The sequence below is a fragment of the Erpetoichthys calabaricus genome, chromosome 10 (assembly GCF_900747795.2).
Source record: "Erpetoichthys calabaricus chromosome 10, fErpCal1.3, whole genome shotgun sequence".
Lineage (NCBI taxonomy): Eukaryota > Metazoa > Chordata > Cladistia > Polypteriformes > Polypteridae > Erpetoichthys > Erpetoichthys calabaricus.
Genome location: NC_041403.2, coordinates 69,809,992 through 69,826,468, shown reverse-complemented (window position 1 = coordinate 69,826,468; position 16,477 = coordinate 69,809,992). Strand labels below are relative to the sequence as shown.

At 38.7% G+C, this 16,477-nt stretch overlaps 2 protein-coding genes across 3 annotated transcripts in view; both read right to left on the bottom strand.

The window, feature by feature from the left end:
• The window catches only part of LOC114659130 (calcium-activated chloride channel regulator 1-like), a 257,992-nt gene that overhangs the window by 15,880 nt on the left and 225,635 nt on the right, over positions 1-16,477 (bottom strand). The window lies entirely within an intron of this gene.
• The window catches only part of LOC114659132 (calcium-activated chloride channel regulator 1-like), a 46,080-nt gene that overhangs the window by 15,505 nt on the left and 14,098 nt on the right, over positions 1-16,477 (bottom strand). Inside the window, exons 5-9 of the mRNA XM_028811395.2 lie at positions 15,180-15,339; positions 12,672-12,896; positions 11,533-11,757; positions 7,447-7,624; positions 7,067-7,152 (exon numbers count right to left, since the gene is read on the bottom strand). Coding sequence (XP_028667228.2) covers positions 7,067-7,152; positions 7,447-7,624; positions 11,533-11,757; positions 12,672-12,896; positions 15,180-15,339 — 874 coding nt within the window. The remainder of the gene's footprint in view (positions 1-7,066; positions 7,153-7,446; positions 7,625-11,532; positions 11,758-12,671; positions 12,897-15,179; positions 15,340-16,477) is intronic.

Genomic DNA, 16,477 nt, shown 5'->3' with positions numbered 1-16,477 from the left:
AAAGGAAAATAAATGTGGGGAGAGTTCTTCCAAGTTTATACAAAGGATTGATTGATTGATGTAACTGTAACATTTCCTTCTCTTTCAATTTCCCTTTTGAACATAATAGTATTAGGCATAATATTTTGTTGTAACATGCAAATTACTCCAGATTTTACAGAACAGTAAGCACTACCATGAATTCAAACTCCATCCATTTTGTTAACTCTGTTAGTCCAATTACAGGGTCTTTGGGGGCCTACTTGGCAATTTCCTTATCTAGTGTCCTCACATTAATCAGTTTCTGGTCACTTTAAATGTTTGTGTAGTGAATCTTCCTCTTGCAGATGCCACATTATATTGTGTTTCTTGTGGCTTCTTCTGTTTATAACATGTGCCTAAATATGGCTTCCTCTAATGGAGGATCACCTACATAAGCACACTCATGGGTTCTGCTTTTACATTTTTCATAAACGTGTTTATTGCCTGTTTTAACTGTGGAAAGCCTTGCAGGACCAGTGACATATCATACATGGAAATCATACAAATCCTCACCTACTAGTGAAGGCACACACTATGGAGACACAAAGCAGCAATGATAAGTAAAGTCCTGAAGCAAATAATGTTCTTGTTATTTTTTAATACTGATGACAAACATTATTGTGTCTTCATTGTCTCCAACCACTTCTAAGATGGTGCACTTCAGTTTTTTTTTTATTGTAGATGTGCTTGGAAAGTGAAATAATTATAGTATGTGACCCAATTTACCAATGGTAGTATTGGGTGAATATGAAAAAGTAGGTAAAACTCTTCTCTGTTTTCCTGAACATTGTTGAAATTTTAAAGAAATATGCCAACCAAAAATTATGTTTTTATATAATGTCTACCCTCAGGTAGTTTGTAGTGATGGGTGAGAAAATTTTTTACCTAATATTTTTCTGCATTGCAGAGGTTCGGGGACAGGACAGAGAAGGCAAGCAAATTGCCTGGAGCCCAAAACAGGGAGGGGGTCCCAAGGGTGTCTGTTTACATAGGTACTCATTGCAGCATTAAATCTACAGTATGGCAATTTCCCTGGAAGTAGCATTGACACTCTACAACAACACAGTCAGAAACCTCCATAAGGTGGCCTCAGTCTCTGTTGCGAGAGTGTCAGTATTTATGATGAAGGTTGCTTTTTTTGGTAACATTAAATATAATCAGAGACAATTTCAGAAATCATAAAGTGCATTTACAAACTCGGTTTGTTAGATATTTTGACTATTTCTGATTTGGGTTGTAAGAGTTGAATCTGAATCCTGGTCCAATGTGCACCTAGCATGTCTCATATCCTTCTGAGCTTATGCTGTTATTTTATTATTCACTATGATAAATGCATTTCTTATTATTTTATATAACCTCTAAGAGAAAATGTTATATTTTATGGCATAGTCATTTTTCTATATTTTTGCTTAGTACTAAGTTTCCTGTTTTTGTACCCATCTGGATCATAAAGAAATTAGGTCTTTGTCTTATTGTTCAGAACAGGATAAACCTGTAAAGGAATTCATACATTTCCTAAAATAAGTATAAAAATAATACATTTAAAAAGTCACATACACCCCAAGCTAACAGGACTATCAATCAACCTAGTTGACGGGGTTAAATTATGGTCATTTAAGGTATCAATGTTTGTCATGTCCCATTAGCAACTAGGTGTAACCAATCATGTTAAAAGTTTTCTGATTATGTAATGAATTCCTTTTTTGAGTAGTGACCTAATCAATGAATTGTATAAATATAGCTCAGAGGACATTTTTTTCTTTGTAACATGTAGCTAATAAGATACTGTATGTACTTATTGTGAGATTTATATAAAGAATAATGATTGACGCTTTCTCCTGCCTGTGTTTTATTGCTTAAATCAGGGTATTTCAGTGGGGGGTGTCTGTTTCAAATTCTTTTCTTCCACAGGGTTCACTCTCCCAAGATCCCACTGTAATCAGTGTGTGATTAAAAATCAGCACCACCAATTCAGCCATAGGGTGAATGAGTAACACTGAGACAACATTCTGAAAAGTCAAAATGCAGTCCCTCAGCATTCCTGACTGTTCCTATCATTGATGTCGTGTAAGAGAAGCTTCCATCTTTAAAGATGGTTAATTTTGCTTGAAATCTACCACATGCCAGGAGAGGCTCTAACTTCAATAGCGTGCAGTGTTCGAAGGTCTTTGGACCTTGAGAACATAGTGGCTGCATTTGCTGGAGCCAAAGCCCGCAAACAGCGATGTTGAAAGTTACAGTAATAGCTTTACAAACCTTTTTGCTTTGTACCCTCCCCCAACATAAGCTATCGTCTATGGGGGAGGAGTGAAAGCTTTAGGTTTGTCAAAACTAAAATTTCAATTTTAGTATCCCCTGATACCGAAAACATTCATATCTCGATGATGGGTTTTGTCTGAGTGTCACATTTTCTTGAGGATGGTCTAGAGCTAGAACAACTAAATGGAAAAATACCAAACTCAAAACTTAAGCCCTTTATGAGATGAGAATGTGCTGATTAGTTTTTGAGCCAAACCAATCAAGAGAATGAAGCACTTTAGTGGAACCCTGTGACCACTAGGGTGCTCCAGCTTCCCCAAACCCCTGAACACACCAGACACAGGCACAAGTGTTGCACAGCACACGTTTATTTCTGGGAGGAAGGGCTTTTCCCCTACTCCCCACAGCAACACAGTATAAGCACCAAGTATAATTCAGCACAGTCCTTTCTTCTCTTATCTCTCTTTTTCTCCTTCTGCCTCCAGTCCTCTACTGGCAATCTTCATCCATCTTCCTCATGACTCTGGCTCCCAGAGTGAAGTGAGGTGGCTCCTTTTATGCTGCTCCTGGGAGTGCTCCAGGTGGCTCATTAGCCAGATCTGGAATCACTCACAAGTTGATGGAAGCCCAATGTAGGGCTCTGTAGCTCCCAACAGGACTGTACCAAACTCCAACTCCCATTAAGCCCTGCAGGAACCGCAACAGCAACCCAGGGAGGATGCCCTCTGGCGCTCCAGGGGAGGCAGCATCCTGTGCACATCTGCTGTCCCGGTCCTTCCGGTATATTGGCCTCCCAGCTGGGCAAGGACCATGGCTGTCCGTCACATTGCCCCTCCCTCAACTGAGCCTTGTGGGGTGAAGTGTTCCATCCTGTGAGGGCTATCTACCTCCAGGAGGGGTGATCAGTGCCAGCAAGTCCATGGCTCCACCCTGTAAAAGACAAATAAGAGAGAGACAGGCCATATCCCAGCCGATGACACTGGAAGCACCATTGTGCCCCTCCTGGCTTCTGTGATCTGTGGGAATGAAAACACGATGAGAACTCCTGCTCCACCTTATGCCCAGCTGAGGCTGGTTCTTCTTTCCTCCCCTGTGAAAAGAGCCCCTCCATACACTCACGTGCTACATTGTTCAGAGACCCAGTGTTTCTTTTCTGGGTCTCCATCTATTCTGGGGTGCAGCAACAGTCTTTGTCTCTCTATAGCAAGAAGAGAGACCCCATGCTGTTTGCACTTCTTTAGACTTTTGTTTAACCACTGCTAATTTGGTGCAGGGCTGAGGGACCTGGGGCCTTATGTATAAACGGTGCGTACGCACAAAAATGTTGCGTACTCCTGTTTCCACGCTCAAATCGCAAAGTATAAAACCTAAACTTGGCGTAAAGCCACGCATATTTTCATGCTAGCTAAAACCCTGGTGTACGCAAGTTCTACACTCGGTTTTGCAAACTGGCGGCACCCAGCGTCAAAGCAGTGCTTTTGTTCAAGTGTGGTTTCCCTTTCTTTTTTAGATCCACATCCCTGACGCAGCTTTATCATATTCACTGAAACTAACTGCATATTGTTTAATAGTTTAAGGCATCTGATTGTAATTAACCTGTAACAATATAATGGTCCATGGAAAAGCCAAAGTATTCCAAATACCATAACTGCTTTAGCGTTGTTACTCTCACTGCACCTTCTTCTTTTTCTTTCAGCTGCTCCCATTAGGGGTTGCCACAGCGGATAATCTTTTTCCATATTACTCTCACTGCACCACTCGGAGTATTAATATTACTGTATCTGAGTGTGGAATTACAGATCTACAGCAGCTGATCGGAAAGAGAATTCTCGGTATACAGCATCTAGCACACGCTTCCTCAGCCATACTGCCTATTTGAACTGCTCTCATGCGGCAAACGCTTCAGAACCTTTCCTGTACAAACCTCGTGGTTCAGAAGCAGTTTCATCCCAAGAACTATAAACGCAATCAATCAGTCCATCAAGTGCTCCTTGTAGAACTGTTTGTATTTATAAGTACAATTACCTCACTATAAACTTGCGATACTTATAATATTGCACAACCTGAGCCACTTTATAAAGCGCATATTTACATATAATGACGATATCATTTTTATGATGAAATACAGCAAAATGTGTTTATTATATTATACAGATAAAACTTTAACTTCATTTAAAACATCTTGTGGCACCCGGTTGGGGTTCCTACCCGGACGGGATGCCCAGGAGGACCGGAGGAGGGCTTGTGCCTCTTCCAGAACATGAGGGGGCATCCGCCCTGGTTGCTTTGGCGGCCACGGGTACAGAGCATGGAAGCTCAAACCTGTAGGGGCTCATGGTCACCACCAGGGGGCGCCCCGATGCCTTGGGAGCCATGGACCTCAGTACTTCCGCCACACCCGGAAGTACTGGGGGGAAGAGTATTGGGGACACCCGGAGGACTTCCAGATATGCCGACAGAGCTTCCGCCACACAGGGGTGTGGCTACAGAAGCCCTCAGGATACACCTGGAGTCCTTCCGGGGTGTATAAAAGGGGCCGCCTCCCTCCAGTCAGGGGCAAGAGTCGGGTGGAAGAGGACGAAGCTTGCTGGAGATGAGTGGAGGCGGACCAGAGACATTTAAGGCATTGTGTTGTGGCCAGGACTTAAGGGGTGATTGGTGCTGAGGCACTGGGATTGTGCACTATTTCTGTAAATATTATGGATAATAAACGTGTGTGTGGTGATAACATCATGTCTACCTGTCTGTGTCCGGGCTGTTCCCCACAATCTATATTGTTAATAATTAAACATGTGAAGACACGGTGTCGCAGCCCTAGTATGGACCTGGCGCTCAGTTCATGGATTGTTCCTGCCTCGCACTGTATTCTTGCTGGGGCTGGAGGCATAGATAGATGGAATAATTAAACATGTACTACGAAGATATTTCAATGTTCCTTAAAAGTTTTGAAGAATCAGTGTTCTCAGCTTACAGATGGCTTAACATCTATTACAGAGCTGATTTTGTGGCGATTGGGAGAAAGAGGTAGTCATTGACCATCTTCATCTACTTCCCTGTTCCTTCTGGTATATCAGCCTCCCGCCCAAGCAAAGGCCACAGCCATCTGTCACAACCATCAAATGAATTTTTGATAATATCTTGAGATTTATGGCAAATGCCGTAATTCTGCAATTAATTATGAATTCTTCTCATCAATTTCCATCGTAATGACATATTTTTTGATCAAAAACATCATCAGAGTGGTAAATAATTACTGGAATGTTACAGAATAGTTCGGGTAACTTGATTCATACTGACGCTCACGTCCAAATTTTTCTTTTAATTTATATTATGTGTAGTTTTTATTTTTTTCTTATATTACAATGTGCAATTTGCGTTTATTTTTAATTAGGACGAGCACCTTACATTTATTTGCATTTTATTTAATTTTTCATTTATTTCGATTTTTAAAATGTATTTAATTCTATTGTTGTTTTTCTATTTTCTATACATTGTTGTATTTATTGTGGTGTTTTATTTAATAATTTTTTTAAAAATGTAAAATAATGGATATGTGTTTAATAAATCCTCCGTGTTGATTTTATTACTTTACACTTTTCTCTAAAATAATACATTTTACTATGTTGAAAGTTTTATGCCGATGGCCCCAGTGTGTCCCTAGAATTGCCTCTAATGCAAAGGCACACAAAAAGCTTTATGGTATGACGAATACTAATGGTGACCAGTGCTGTAAACAATGTGAAAAAATTCCATGGATAAAAGGAAAAAATGTTCACGTTACTCATGTTGCAGAATCCATATCTCCGTTATCCAGTTGCATGCTCAAAAAGTGCAAAAAGCATGCATTGCTAAAATATTAATTATTTTGTAAACAGGAAAATTCCCATAATTCTGTGTTTTTGAGTTGAACACAGGTCTCTTAATCAATGAATAGGCAGAGATGTAGGTAACATTAGCATTTTTTTTTCTCCATGGATGTTTTTCACAAAGTTTGCCATTGAGCAGCATGAGTCTTCATTAGGATAAATTATATCAAATGTTTTTCTCTCATTCTGAATAAAACCATGAGATTAAAATTTTAATTGAGCATCACTACTATCTACATGGGGTGAGTAACAAAAAAAAATCATGTTAGCTTAGAGTATTCAGTTAGAAAATGTCACACTTTACAAAATATGTATTGGATTTCAAAGTATGATATTTCATTGAATACTCAAAAAAAATTCTGAAATATGTGCAGAATATCTAAAAAGTTGATATTGTACATAAATAAAACTCATTCTAAGCAAAATTACACATATCTACAAATATTAAAGCAATACTTTTTTTACTCAAGTTACAAACATCTCTGGCAAGCTGCAGTAATGTTTTAGCACATATATTTTTCAACACAGATCATTTCTATCACATAGCCTCATATTAAAAATCTTTAACTTAACATTATCTTGAAATTGTTCTTAGGTACTTTTTGTTACAAACTGTAGTAAACACCTCATCAAACATTAGAAGCACTAAACACTAGTGCCTACATGTATGTAATTCAAAATGTAGAGAATTTTGAAACTTTAAAATTCAATTCAATTTTTCAAAATACAGCTAAACTTATTTCTTTTAAGGTTTACTGATTGAAAAAAATCCTGTATAATTGCATCTAGTCTGACTATAATAAAGCTGGACATAACACCATTACATAATTATGTAAGCCTAAATATATGAGAAAAATATTGCAAGGCATGACTTAAAATTAACTTAAAAATAAAAGAGACCGAGTGATTACTGCTCATACCTGAATCTGTCCTTCTGATAATTCCACAAAAGCTTCCACTAATCCATTAGAATTAAAATTATCAGATGCATGAGCCCGCCTTCCATCTAAAATAGTACACATTTACATAATTTGTTAGAAGGAAAAGTTTATTTTTGTTAGCCAAAACACATTACAGTAGAATTTCACTTCTCACTGATGCAGAAAAACTACATTTAATTTTACAAATATTTATGCTTTCAAGAGAGGAGGTTTTGCTAACTCACTAGGGGTCTGTTCCATAAATATATTAGAATTTTTACATATTGCAAATTCAAAGTGAATACTGACCCTATCTTCATTAATACAATAAAAAATCTGTTGCATACAATGTACTTCAAGTATAAAATATAAAAGCATACTTGTCATTTCTGAAAGCATTTCCAGTTCTTTCGTTGCACTTTGACCCATTGCAATAATGTGGATTTTGGTTCCACTTTTCTTTACCGTCTCAAAGCAACTGCTTATTCCTGAATCTTCGCTACCTGTTATCAGAAGAATTTCATCTCCTTCCGTGCTTCCATCATCACTACTTAGTACCTAAAAAGCATTAAACACAGGAATCAATCTTTAAACACTTACGAACATTTGTAATACAGTGGACTCACAAAATTAACATCACAGAAAATACAGCCCACTGTTTTTATGTAATAGACATGTAATTAAGTAAGCAGACATCAATTCATATTTCAGTCAGTAAAAGTTTGCATAAAAAAATATGAGAGAAGTGCAGTAGCTTCTGTCACACATGCGCGCCCTGGGATCATCTCCCTAACTCTGCTAAGGTAAGCAATGCCTCTCCAGGGGCCTTATGTATAAACGGTGCATCCGCACAAAAATATTGCGTAAGAATGTTTCCACATTCAAATCGCGATGTATAAAACCTAATCTTGGCGTAAAGCCACGCACATTTCCAAGGTAGCTCATACCCTATCGTACACAAGTTCTCTGCTTAGTTTTGCAGACTGGCGGCACCCAGCATCAAAGCAGTGCTACTGTTCCTGTGTGGTTATCCTTTCTCTTTTAGATCCACATCCCTGACACGGCTTTATAAATACACTGAAGTTAACCGCATATTGTTTATTAGTTTAATGCATCTGATTGTAATTAACCTGTAACAATATAATGGTCCACAGAATGGTCAAACTATTCCAAATACCATAACTGCTTTAGCGTTGTTACTCTCACTGCACCTTCTCCTTCTTCTTTCAGCTGCTCCCATTAGGTGTTGCCACATCGGATCATCTTTTTCCAGATTACTCTCACTGCACAACTCTGAGTATTTATATCACTGTATCTGAGTGTGAATCACAGCTGTACAGCAGCTGATTGGAAAGAGAATTATCGGTACACAGCATCAAGCACACGCTGCCTCAGCCATGCTGTCTATTGAACTGCTCTCATATGACAAACGCTTCAGAGCCTTTCCTGTACAGACCTTGCAGTTCAGAAACAGTTTCATCCCAAAAACTCTAAACGCACTCAATCAGTCAATCAAGTGCTCCTTGTAGAACTGTTTGTACTTATAAGTACAATTACCTCACTGTAAACTTGCGATAGTTATAATATTGCCCAACCTGAGCCACTTTATAAAGAGCGTATTTACATATGATGACAATATCATTTTTAAGATGAAATGCAGCAAAATATGTTTATTATATTATACAGATAAAACTTTAAGTTTAACTACACGGTGCCGCAGCACTAGCAAGCTGCTGGCACTCCGTTCACGGATTGTTCCTGCCTCGCGCTGTATTCTTGCTGGTGCTGACGCAACACTGGAAGGATAGATGGATAGAATAATTAAACACGTACTACGAAGATATTTTAATGTTCCTTGAAATTTTTGAAGAATCGGCGTTCTAAGCTTACAGATGGCTTAACGTCTATTACTGAGCTGAATGTGTGGCGATTGAGTATTTGGAGAAAGAAAAGTAAGGACAGGAATTGGAGGTTAGTACGTTTGAAAGAGACAGTACTGCTACAATAAAGTATTTCACCGAAGGTCGCGCATGGCGCAGCAATCATCTTGCGTGAGACATGAACACTCACTGCGTCACCGTGTTCCCATGTTTAATAACATGCTTTAACTCCTGTCATCATGAAAATGATATCACGTATACATCTCAGTATTTTCATTATTCAGAGAGCTGTAATATCACGAATGTAATGGATTCTGTGTCCAGTTGGAGGAAGAGAAAGTCCGGAAGCACAAAGTGATGCACACACATAGAGCACATAGAAGATCAAATACAAAACAAAGCATTTAACATGCTACTTTAGTTATGATGGGATTGAGAAACTAGTAAATTAAACGATTTAGGATGAAGTTTATGATGTTCTACTTTAATGAAAAACTAAACTACGTAATTAAAGTGGAAATTTAGAGATTAAAGTTGACATTTTGTGCTTTTTTCCCACTGTGTGCCTTTTTTTTTTCTCTGTACCCTAATAAGCTTTCATGTGACACTCAGACGTGGGATACGACTTGCATTTTCACGGCAACTTTGATATGTGACAACTTCTTTTTTATTTCGGGCACTGTGCGACTTTGTGAACTTGAGCTTTCGAGTTTCTCCGACACGTTATGTCACTCGATCAACTTCCTTTTGTTGTTAATACCACTGTTAAAACCAACAAATAGTAAGTTTTTCCTTGTCTCCACTTGATATTCGCTGAAATTCTTCTATTTTCCCTCTTGCGTTTGCCATTGTCTTTTAACAGAAGGCTGAGCTTAATGGCTATTTATATTGATTCAAAGAGGCGTAATTCTGGGAAGAGTTGGGACGGGACAGCAGGTGGGTGCACGGCATTACTTTTCACGCTGATCGGGATTTATGGAGCGGGAGAACGTGGAAGTTGGCGTTCGCACAGATTTATGCATCTGGATTATTTTGTGCGTAAGCACATTTCTGATTTTGTGCTTACGTCATGTTATAGTGTGAATTCTACACACGCCGTTATGCATGAGGCCCCAGGATATGAAGGAGCGCTATCACTAACTGTATCATCTCTTCTACCCGCAGTTCTGAGAAGCCATCTCAAGAAAACAACAACCCCCACCCAAAACCAGATGAGTCCTGGAAAGTAGAATTTGATCATGATGAACCAGCAAATGCAAAAGTCGCAGTTCCAGCTTGACAACAATAGTTACTCCGGTTGACAGAATCTCTTGTTTTTGGGCAGCTACAGCCAATATTTACATTGTGCCCCTGCGGGCCCGTTGATTTGCATACATTATATCAAACAGGGTTGCCTGGTTGCCACCCCATTTCTCCTTCCTGGCAATTGGTAGTTTGTCTACCTGGTCACACTCCCTAAATGAAAAATGCATGGCTAATATACTTTAACACACTGATGAAGTAAGTCAAGACATGTCATTTGACCCTGATCTGGATTTACCAGGTCTGTTGATACATGGATCAATAAATTTTCCTATACAATATAAAATGTTAGGCTAATATGTTAATTTATCACATACATTAGGAGAAATGCACAGTAATAGATGTGTTTATCTGGAGAATTAATACTACATGTAGCATAATATAACATAACATTCTCAGACCAGTTGAATCCAATTCAGAGGTGTGAGGAATACTAATGAGCAAACTATAATTAAAAAATGTAAATAAATAACAAAAAAGACTGAGATACAATTGAGCATAAAAACAGAGTTAATTACTTTCTGACAAACTGTTTTTCCTGCCAGCTGGTCTCAGTTTTCCCCACTAAGATCCGAGTGTTGTCATGTATCAGTCAGGACCTTTCCAAGGCTCCTTTATCTCATTTATACCTACAGGCAAATCAGTTCCTGAACATCTAGGGCTTTCTGCCCACTAAGCAGTGCCTTTTTTCTCATTGTTCTTTTGGTGATAAAAAGATCCATTGCTATTGCCTGTGTGTTTTTCCTTTCTCCCTTTATCCTGTGATTGGTCCATTCCCCTGACATTTGACACTCTTGTACCACTTTCTTCTCCTGCAGACCCTCTTCATCTTGAAAATCCTAAACTACAGTCTAAGAGAAAACCACTTCAGTATGCTGGGAGTAAGCAGCTGTTTCTTAGTCCTCTTTTCTGGTATGTATTCAAGCATTTAATAAGTATTAACAATTATTTTCCAAATGGATTGAAGGTAAATTCAAATTTGCCTTTTGCCTGTTTCAAAGTATAAAGTTTCTCTACACAACAAAAAACATGCAACCTTTATGTTATGCGGCCTCTTTCAATAGTAAACACCATCCAAAGTTGCATTATAAATAACAGTTAAAGAACAAATGCTTAGATTACATGTTTGACAGTAGGAGCTCAGCTCAGTTAAATAACTTGCTCTGTGTCATACAGTAAGTTGGAAGCAGAGATTCAGCTAGCAGCCATATATTTTACAGTCAGGAGATACTAGGCCACACTGTCTGCCAGAAAAAGAAAACAAAATGTCTTTAAAAATCTCACCTCAAATGCCTCAAGGAGGCCACTGCAGATGTTTGTTCCCCCTTCTGCTTTGGTGGGTAGTGCGTTTACTAGTGTTTTTCTAACATCATCCCCAGAAATATATGTTAAACCTTTCTTGACATAAGCAATGTTGTTGAAAGTCACAATGCCAATAAAGGACCCTTCTTTTGCGATCTTCTCAATGAACAGTGTTGATGCTTGCTGTAATCTCGTAAGTCTCTGACTCTAAATACAAATTAAAAACATGTGATTCAGGTAGGAATGTAAAAAATATAAACTGATGCTGTGTTAGGGAATTTCCAAAGACAGTACAGGCATAGAAGGATCAGAAAAGGCTTAATAGGAACCCTTTTTCAGGAAAGACCATACGTTGGTGAGTAGAAAAAACAGAATTCAGTGTAGCTCACCAGTAAATGCTAGCATACTGTAAATTTATTAGTTAAATGATATGTCTTCAAAAATGGTAGTAGATTAATGGATATAAACTGTGGTGGGACCAGCCCTGACTTGTGTTCACTTAAAGGCATATCAGGAACAGATAAGATGAAGGATCTCAGGTCCAACTAGAAATGGGATATGTAAGGAAGTCAAGAAATGTAAGATACAATTGAGGATATAAAGTATCATTGTAATGTGGTGAATCTTTGAAAGTGACACTGACTTCACATGTGACTCCATCTTGAATGCACTCCCATTTACTTTGTTTCTTGTATCCTTGAGTACACAGTAGCATAATGTATTTAGGTTTAGTGGGAGATATTATGATTTTAGTCAGTGTGCTTATGGAATTAATTGCTCTCATCTCACCTCTCTGGTAAAGTCTTTACTTTTTAAGATGTACTTACCAATGATCAGTTGTTGTGGAATTAAGGATATCCAGAGGCACTCATAAAATTGCTGTCTATTTAGTTACAAGCCAAACTGACTTGAAAAAAATCACATTAATGCAGGTAAACTGACTGTACAGAAAACAGAGAGGCCGTCAGAAGTTGATCTTAAACTGCTGTTTTTGCAGTAAATGTTATTTAATGCATTAGGTACTCTTCATTATGTGCCTTCAAGAACTGAAACTACAAATGGTTTCTTTACCAATTAATCCATAAAAGAACACGCCAAGATATAAAGAATGCATCACCTACCTCACTCATGCTTCGTGATACATCCAGGACTAGACACAGAGCAGTCTTTCTTTCCTGCATCACAGTAAACTGCGGTTCCACTGAACCTAAATCAGTTGCTTCATTGGCATTGCGTAAATCCTCAGACTCCAGAATTACTTCCCATGTACTTTTTAAATTACAAAACCTGTTTTGATCATTTGGAGCATCTTGATTATGATTGCTTTTATCGCAAAACTGATTTATCTGATAAGGAAAGACAAACAGACAGAGCACAGTCATAATGACACAGTAGAGATGTACAACAAATTCAAAATGAACATATTTCAGATTGCTGAAATGTGATTTAGCCACACAGTACAGCATTGCAAGCTAATGTTTTCAATAAGGCAACTTTATGTTTTTTGCTTATTATGAATTTTATTTGTATATAATAAAGTGCATCCTGCTACAGTAGAATGAATACTATTGATATGTCATCACATATGTGCTCAACAATGATCCATTTTGCTTGAAATAAAGAGAAAGTAATTCAATCCTTCTGCAATGGCAGCAGTCAGACAACTCTAAATAAATCAAACTGAATGAACACAAGGTCTCTAAAGAGCTCAGACTGCTTATGGAGTAAGATGCCAATCTATTGCTGGCTTCATCCATCTACTAAATCCGCTTATCCAGGGCAGAGTCACAGGGAGCCTGTCTCATCAAGCATTGGGCAAAAGGCAGGATCAACACCTGGACAGGGCGCCAGTCCCTCACAGATTGAACACACTCACTCATACAAACACACACTAGGACCAATTTAGCATCACTGATTCACCTAAACTGAAGGTTTTTGGATTGCGTGAGGAAAATGCAGCACCCTGATCAAACCCACACGAATCCAGGGAGAACATGCAAACTCCACTCAGGGAGCTCCTGGAACGTGAACCCCATTCTCAATGTTGCGAGGCAGCTGTGCCTGGGCTGAGAAACCTTACTGCTCTTGCAGAGTCCACTCACGCACAATCACACGAGAGTACTTTAGTACTGCCAATTAACCTACCATCCTTGTCTTTGGGAATGAGGGAAGAAAAACTTCACAGATACAAAGAGAACACAAAAGCAACATGCAATCCACGAAGCATAATGAAATAAATGATAAAACAATCTTATTCAAAAGTGTGTATTTTAATTGAGTCACATTTTAAAAATGCATTTTCAGATTGTTGCAAATTTATTAATATTTTTTACTATGGTTTATTGTCATTGCTATATGTGGTGTCCTTGCCTCCTTGTTGTTCTACCATTTACTACTTCTTTGAACTGACATTTTTTTTTCACACAATTGTACTATAAAGTTTGATGACAAAGGTACTCTATACCAAATTGAAACTTAAAATAATTCTTGTTGACTTGTTCTTAAAACTAAGACAGGCTTAAATGATTCTGATGAAATCAAAAAAGACAAGAGGCAAATGAAAAAAAAGGGTTTTGCCATTCATATAATCCAAACAATCCCTGTTCATCTGAAAAATATTAATAAACCATAACATTCTCAAGACGGCTTATTTCAAGAAAGGAGGTTGGAGGACTAGAACCTATTCTATTAGCATAATCCAGTAGCCAACCCTGGAAGGGATGCCAATCCATAACCAGATCCATTCACACAAACCCACCCACTCCCATGCGACCACTTTACAACTGCCATTTAATGTAAAATACACTTCTTTTACATGTGAAGTCTTTGAGATGAAAAACCCACATAGGCAGAGGGAGAGCATGCAAATTCCACGCAGGCAGTGATTATACAGTATGAGGGATCTGAGCCTTAGATGCTGGACCTATTAAATGAACAGTGCTAAGTACTATTACTACTACTACTGCTGCTACTAACAGGGCTTAATTTGTAAATCATGAGCTCATAGTAATTATCTAGTGGTGAAACAGGGCTGGTCGATAACAACAATTTGGGCTCTGGTGAATTAGGTGAAATCAGTACGGTTTACACTCATACTCACACACATAATTCAGGATTTCACTTGGACCTCTTGCAATGATAAATTGTCCTGCTGTCCACTCATATTGGAGTTTTTATTCTAGTTAACCTCATCTGATGTGTCTTTATCCCTATTGCCTTTCTCCCATTCCTTTTATCTCTCAACCTTTCATGTCCTTATCCACTTCCACTGCACCAGAAGCAGTTTTTTTTTTAACTACACTGAACTGAATATTTATTTAGATTTTTGAAGATTCCCAGGGGTGGACCTTTTTCTCATTGACATTAGCCAACAAAACCAGATAAGCATAACATTAACCAGGCAACTTTTATAAAGTTTAAATTAAGTCTGTTTAATAAAACTTGTTTATTTCAACTTAAAAAAAATAAAAACAAATATTTTTAAGTAAATTTCAGAGTTCTAGGGCACATTTGGAGGTTCCAGAGAAAAGACAGCACAAATTAAGTGCTCGTTACTACTATGTACTTTGCAGCTGCTTTACTAATTGTTACAGAAAAAAAACTAATATAAAACAGGAATTTAAACTTACCGATTTTAAAAGAGGTGAGTACATTATAGATGAACTTGTTTCTTGATGCATTTCTGGGAGAAAAACACAGCCTTCCTTTGGTGGGTCACTTGCATTTTCCAGATTACATTTGGAACAGTCATTTCCAAGACATACTTTTCCTGACAGATCTTTGGGACACCTTATAATAGAAAAGAAAAAAATGATAATGGCAAATTGCAGAATATCCAGACTTCTTATCACTGAATCTTAGATCCTGCCTTGGAGTTGTACTTTTCAGTATGTTATATTTTGTTTTTTCATCTTACCTGTAGTCAAGATTTCTTTCCATAATCTGTCAAAAATCATCAGAGCATGGTGCTACTTCTTTGTTTTTACTTCTGAAACGGACAATAGCAAGTCTCTTTAAAATGTCTCAGTGTGTCTCAGTATATTTATCATTCACTTGTGTGTCTGTGTGTGTTTATCCTGTAAAGGATTGTCGCCCTCTCCAGGAATTGTTCCTGCCTCATGCCCAGTGTTTAAAGGGATAAACTTCAGCTTCCCCACAACCTTGCCCTGGATGAGGGAGTTAAGAAAATATGTGTATGTATGGTGTAACAGTAAGAGGCTTTGTACACCTCTTGAACCCTCAGGTACCACTCTGATGACCAGGTGAAAGTATAAATATTCTTTATTTTATAATTATACGGTGCACAAAGCACTCTCCACACCACTCTCATATAATCACTAACACTAACCATAAACCAATACCTCCTCGCCCAGACACTTGCCACCCTACCTCCCAGCTCAGCTCGGTGTCTGGGCTTTCTCATAGTCCTTTTATATCCCCTGGCCCGGAAGTGGTTCCTGGCAAAACCCACAAGTCCATTTCCTTCTGGGTCAGGGTAAACAGTCCTCTTCTTCACCCCGGGAGCACGTCGTTCCTTCCTGTCATGTGATGCTGACGTACTCCCGGGTTATAGGGCACACAAGAGCCCACTAGCCCCCCTATAGCGAATCCTGGTGGCCCCCAAGGTATCCAGCAGGGCTGTGTGTATAAACTACAAAGTCCATGAGGCCCTGCTGGAACTCGGGGCACCATCATGCTGTCCGGAGGGCTCCTCCAAGCAGCCTGGGGGTAGCGACCGGAGTCTGTAGCCGGTCGTCCATCACAATGGATAATTGCTAGTGCTTCACAGAATATGGAGTTGGAAGGTGAGTCGTGAGCAGGCACTAGACTGGAGGAAGAGAGGCCAGGACAGTGAGAAAGAGAACACTAAGATAGATATACATAGGCAGTGAGTCTATGGGAGGTAGTCAGCCACCCCACCTATTTG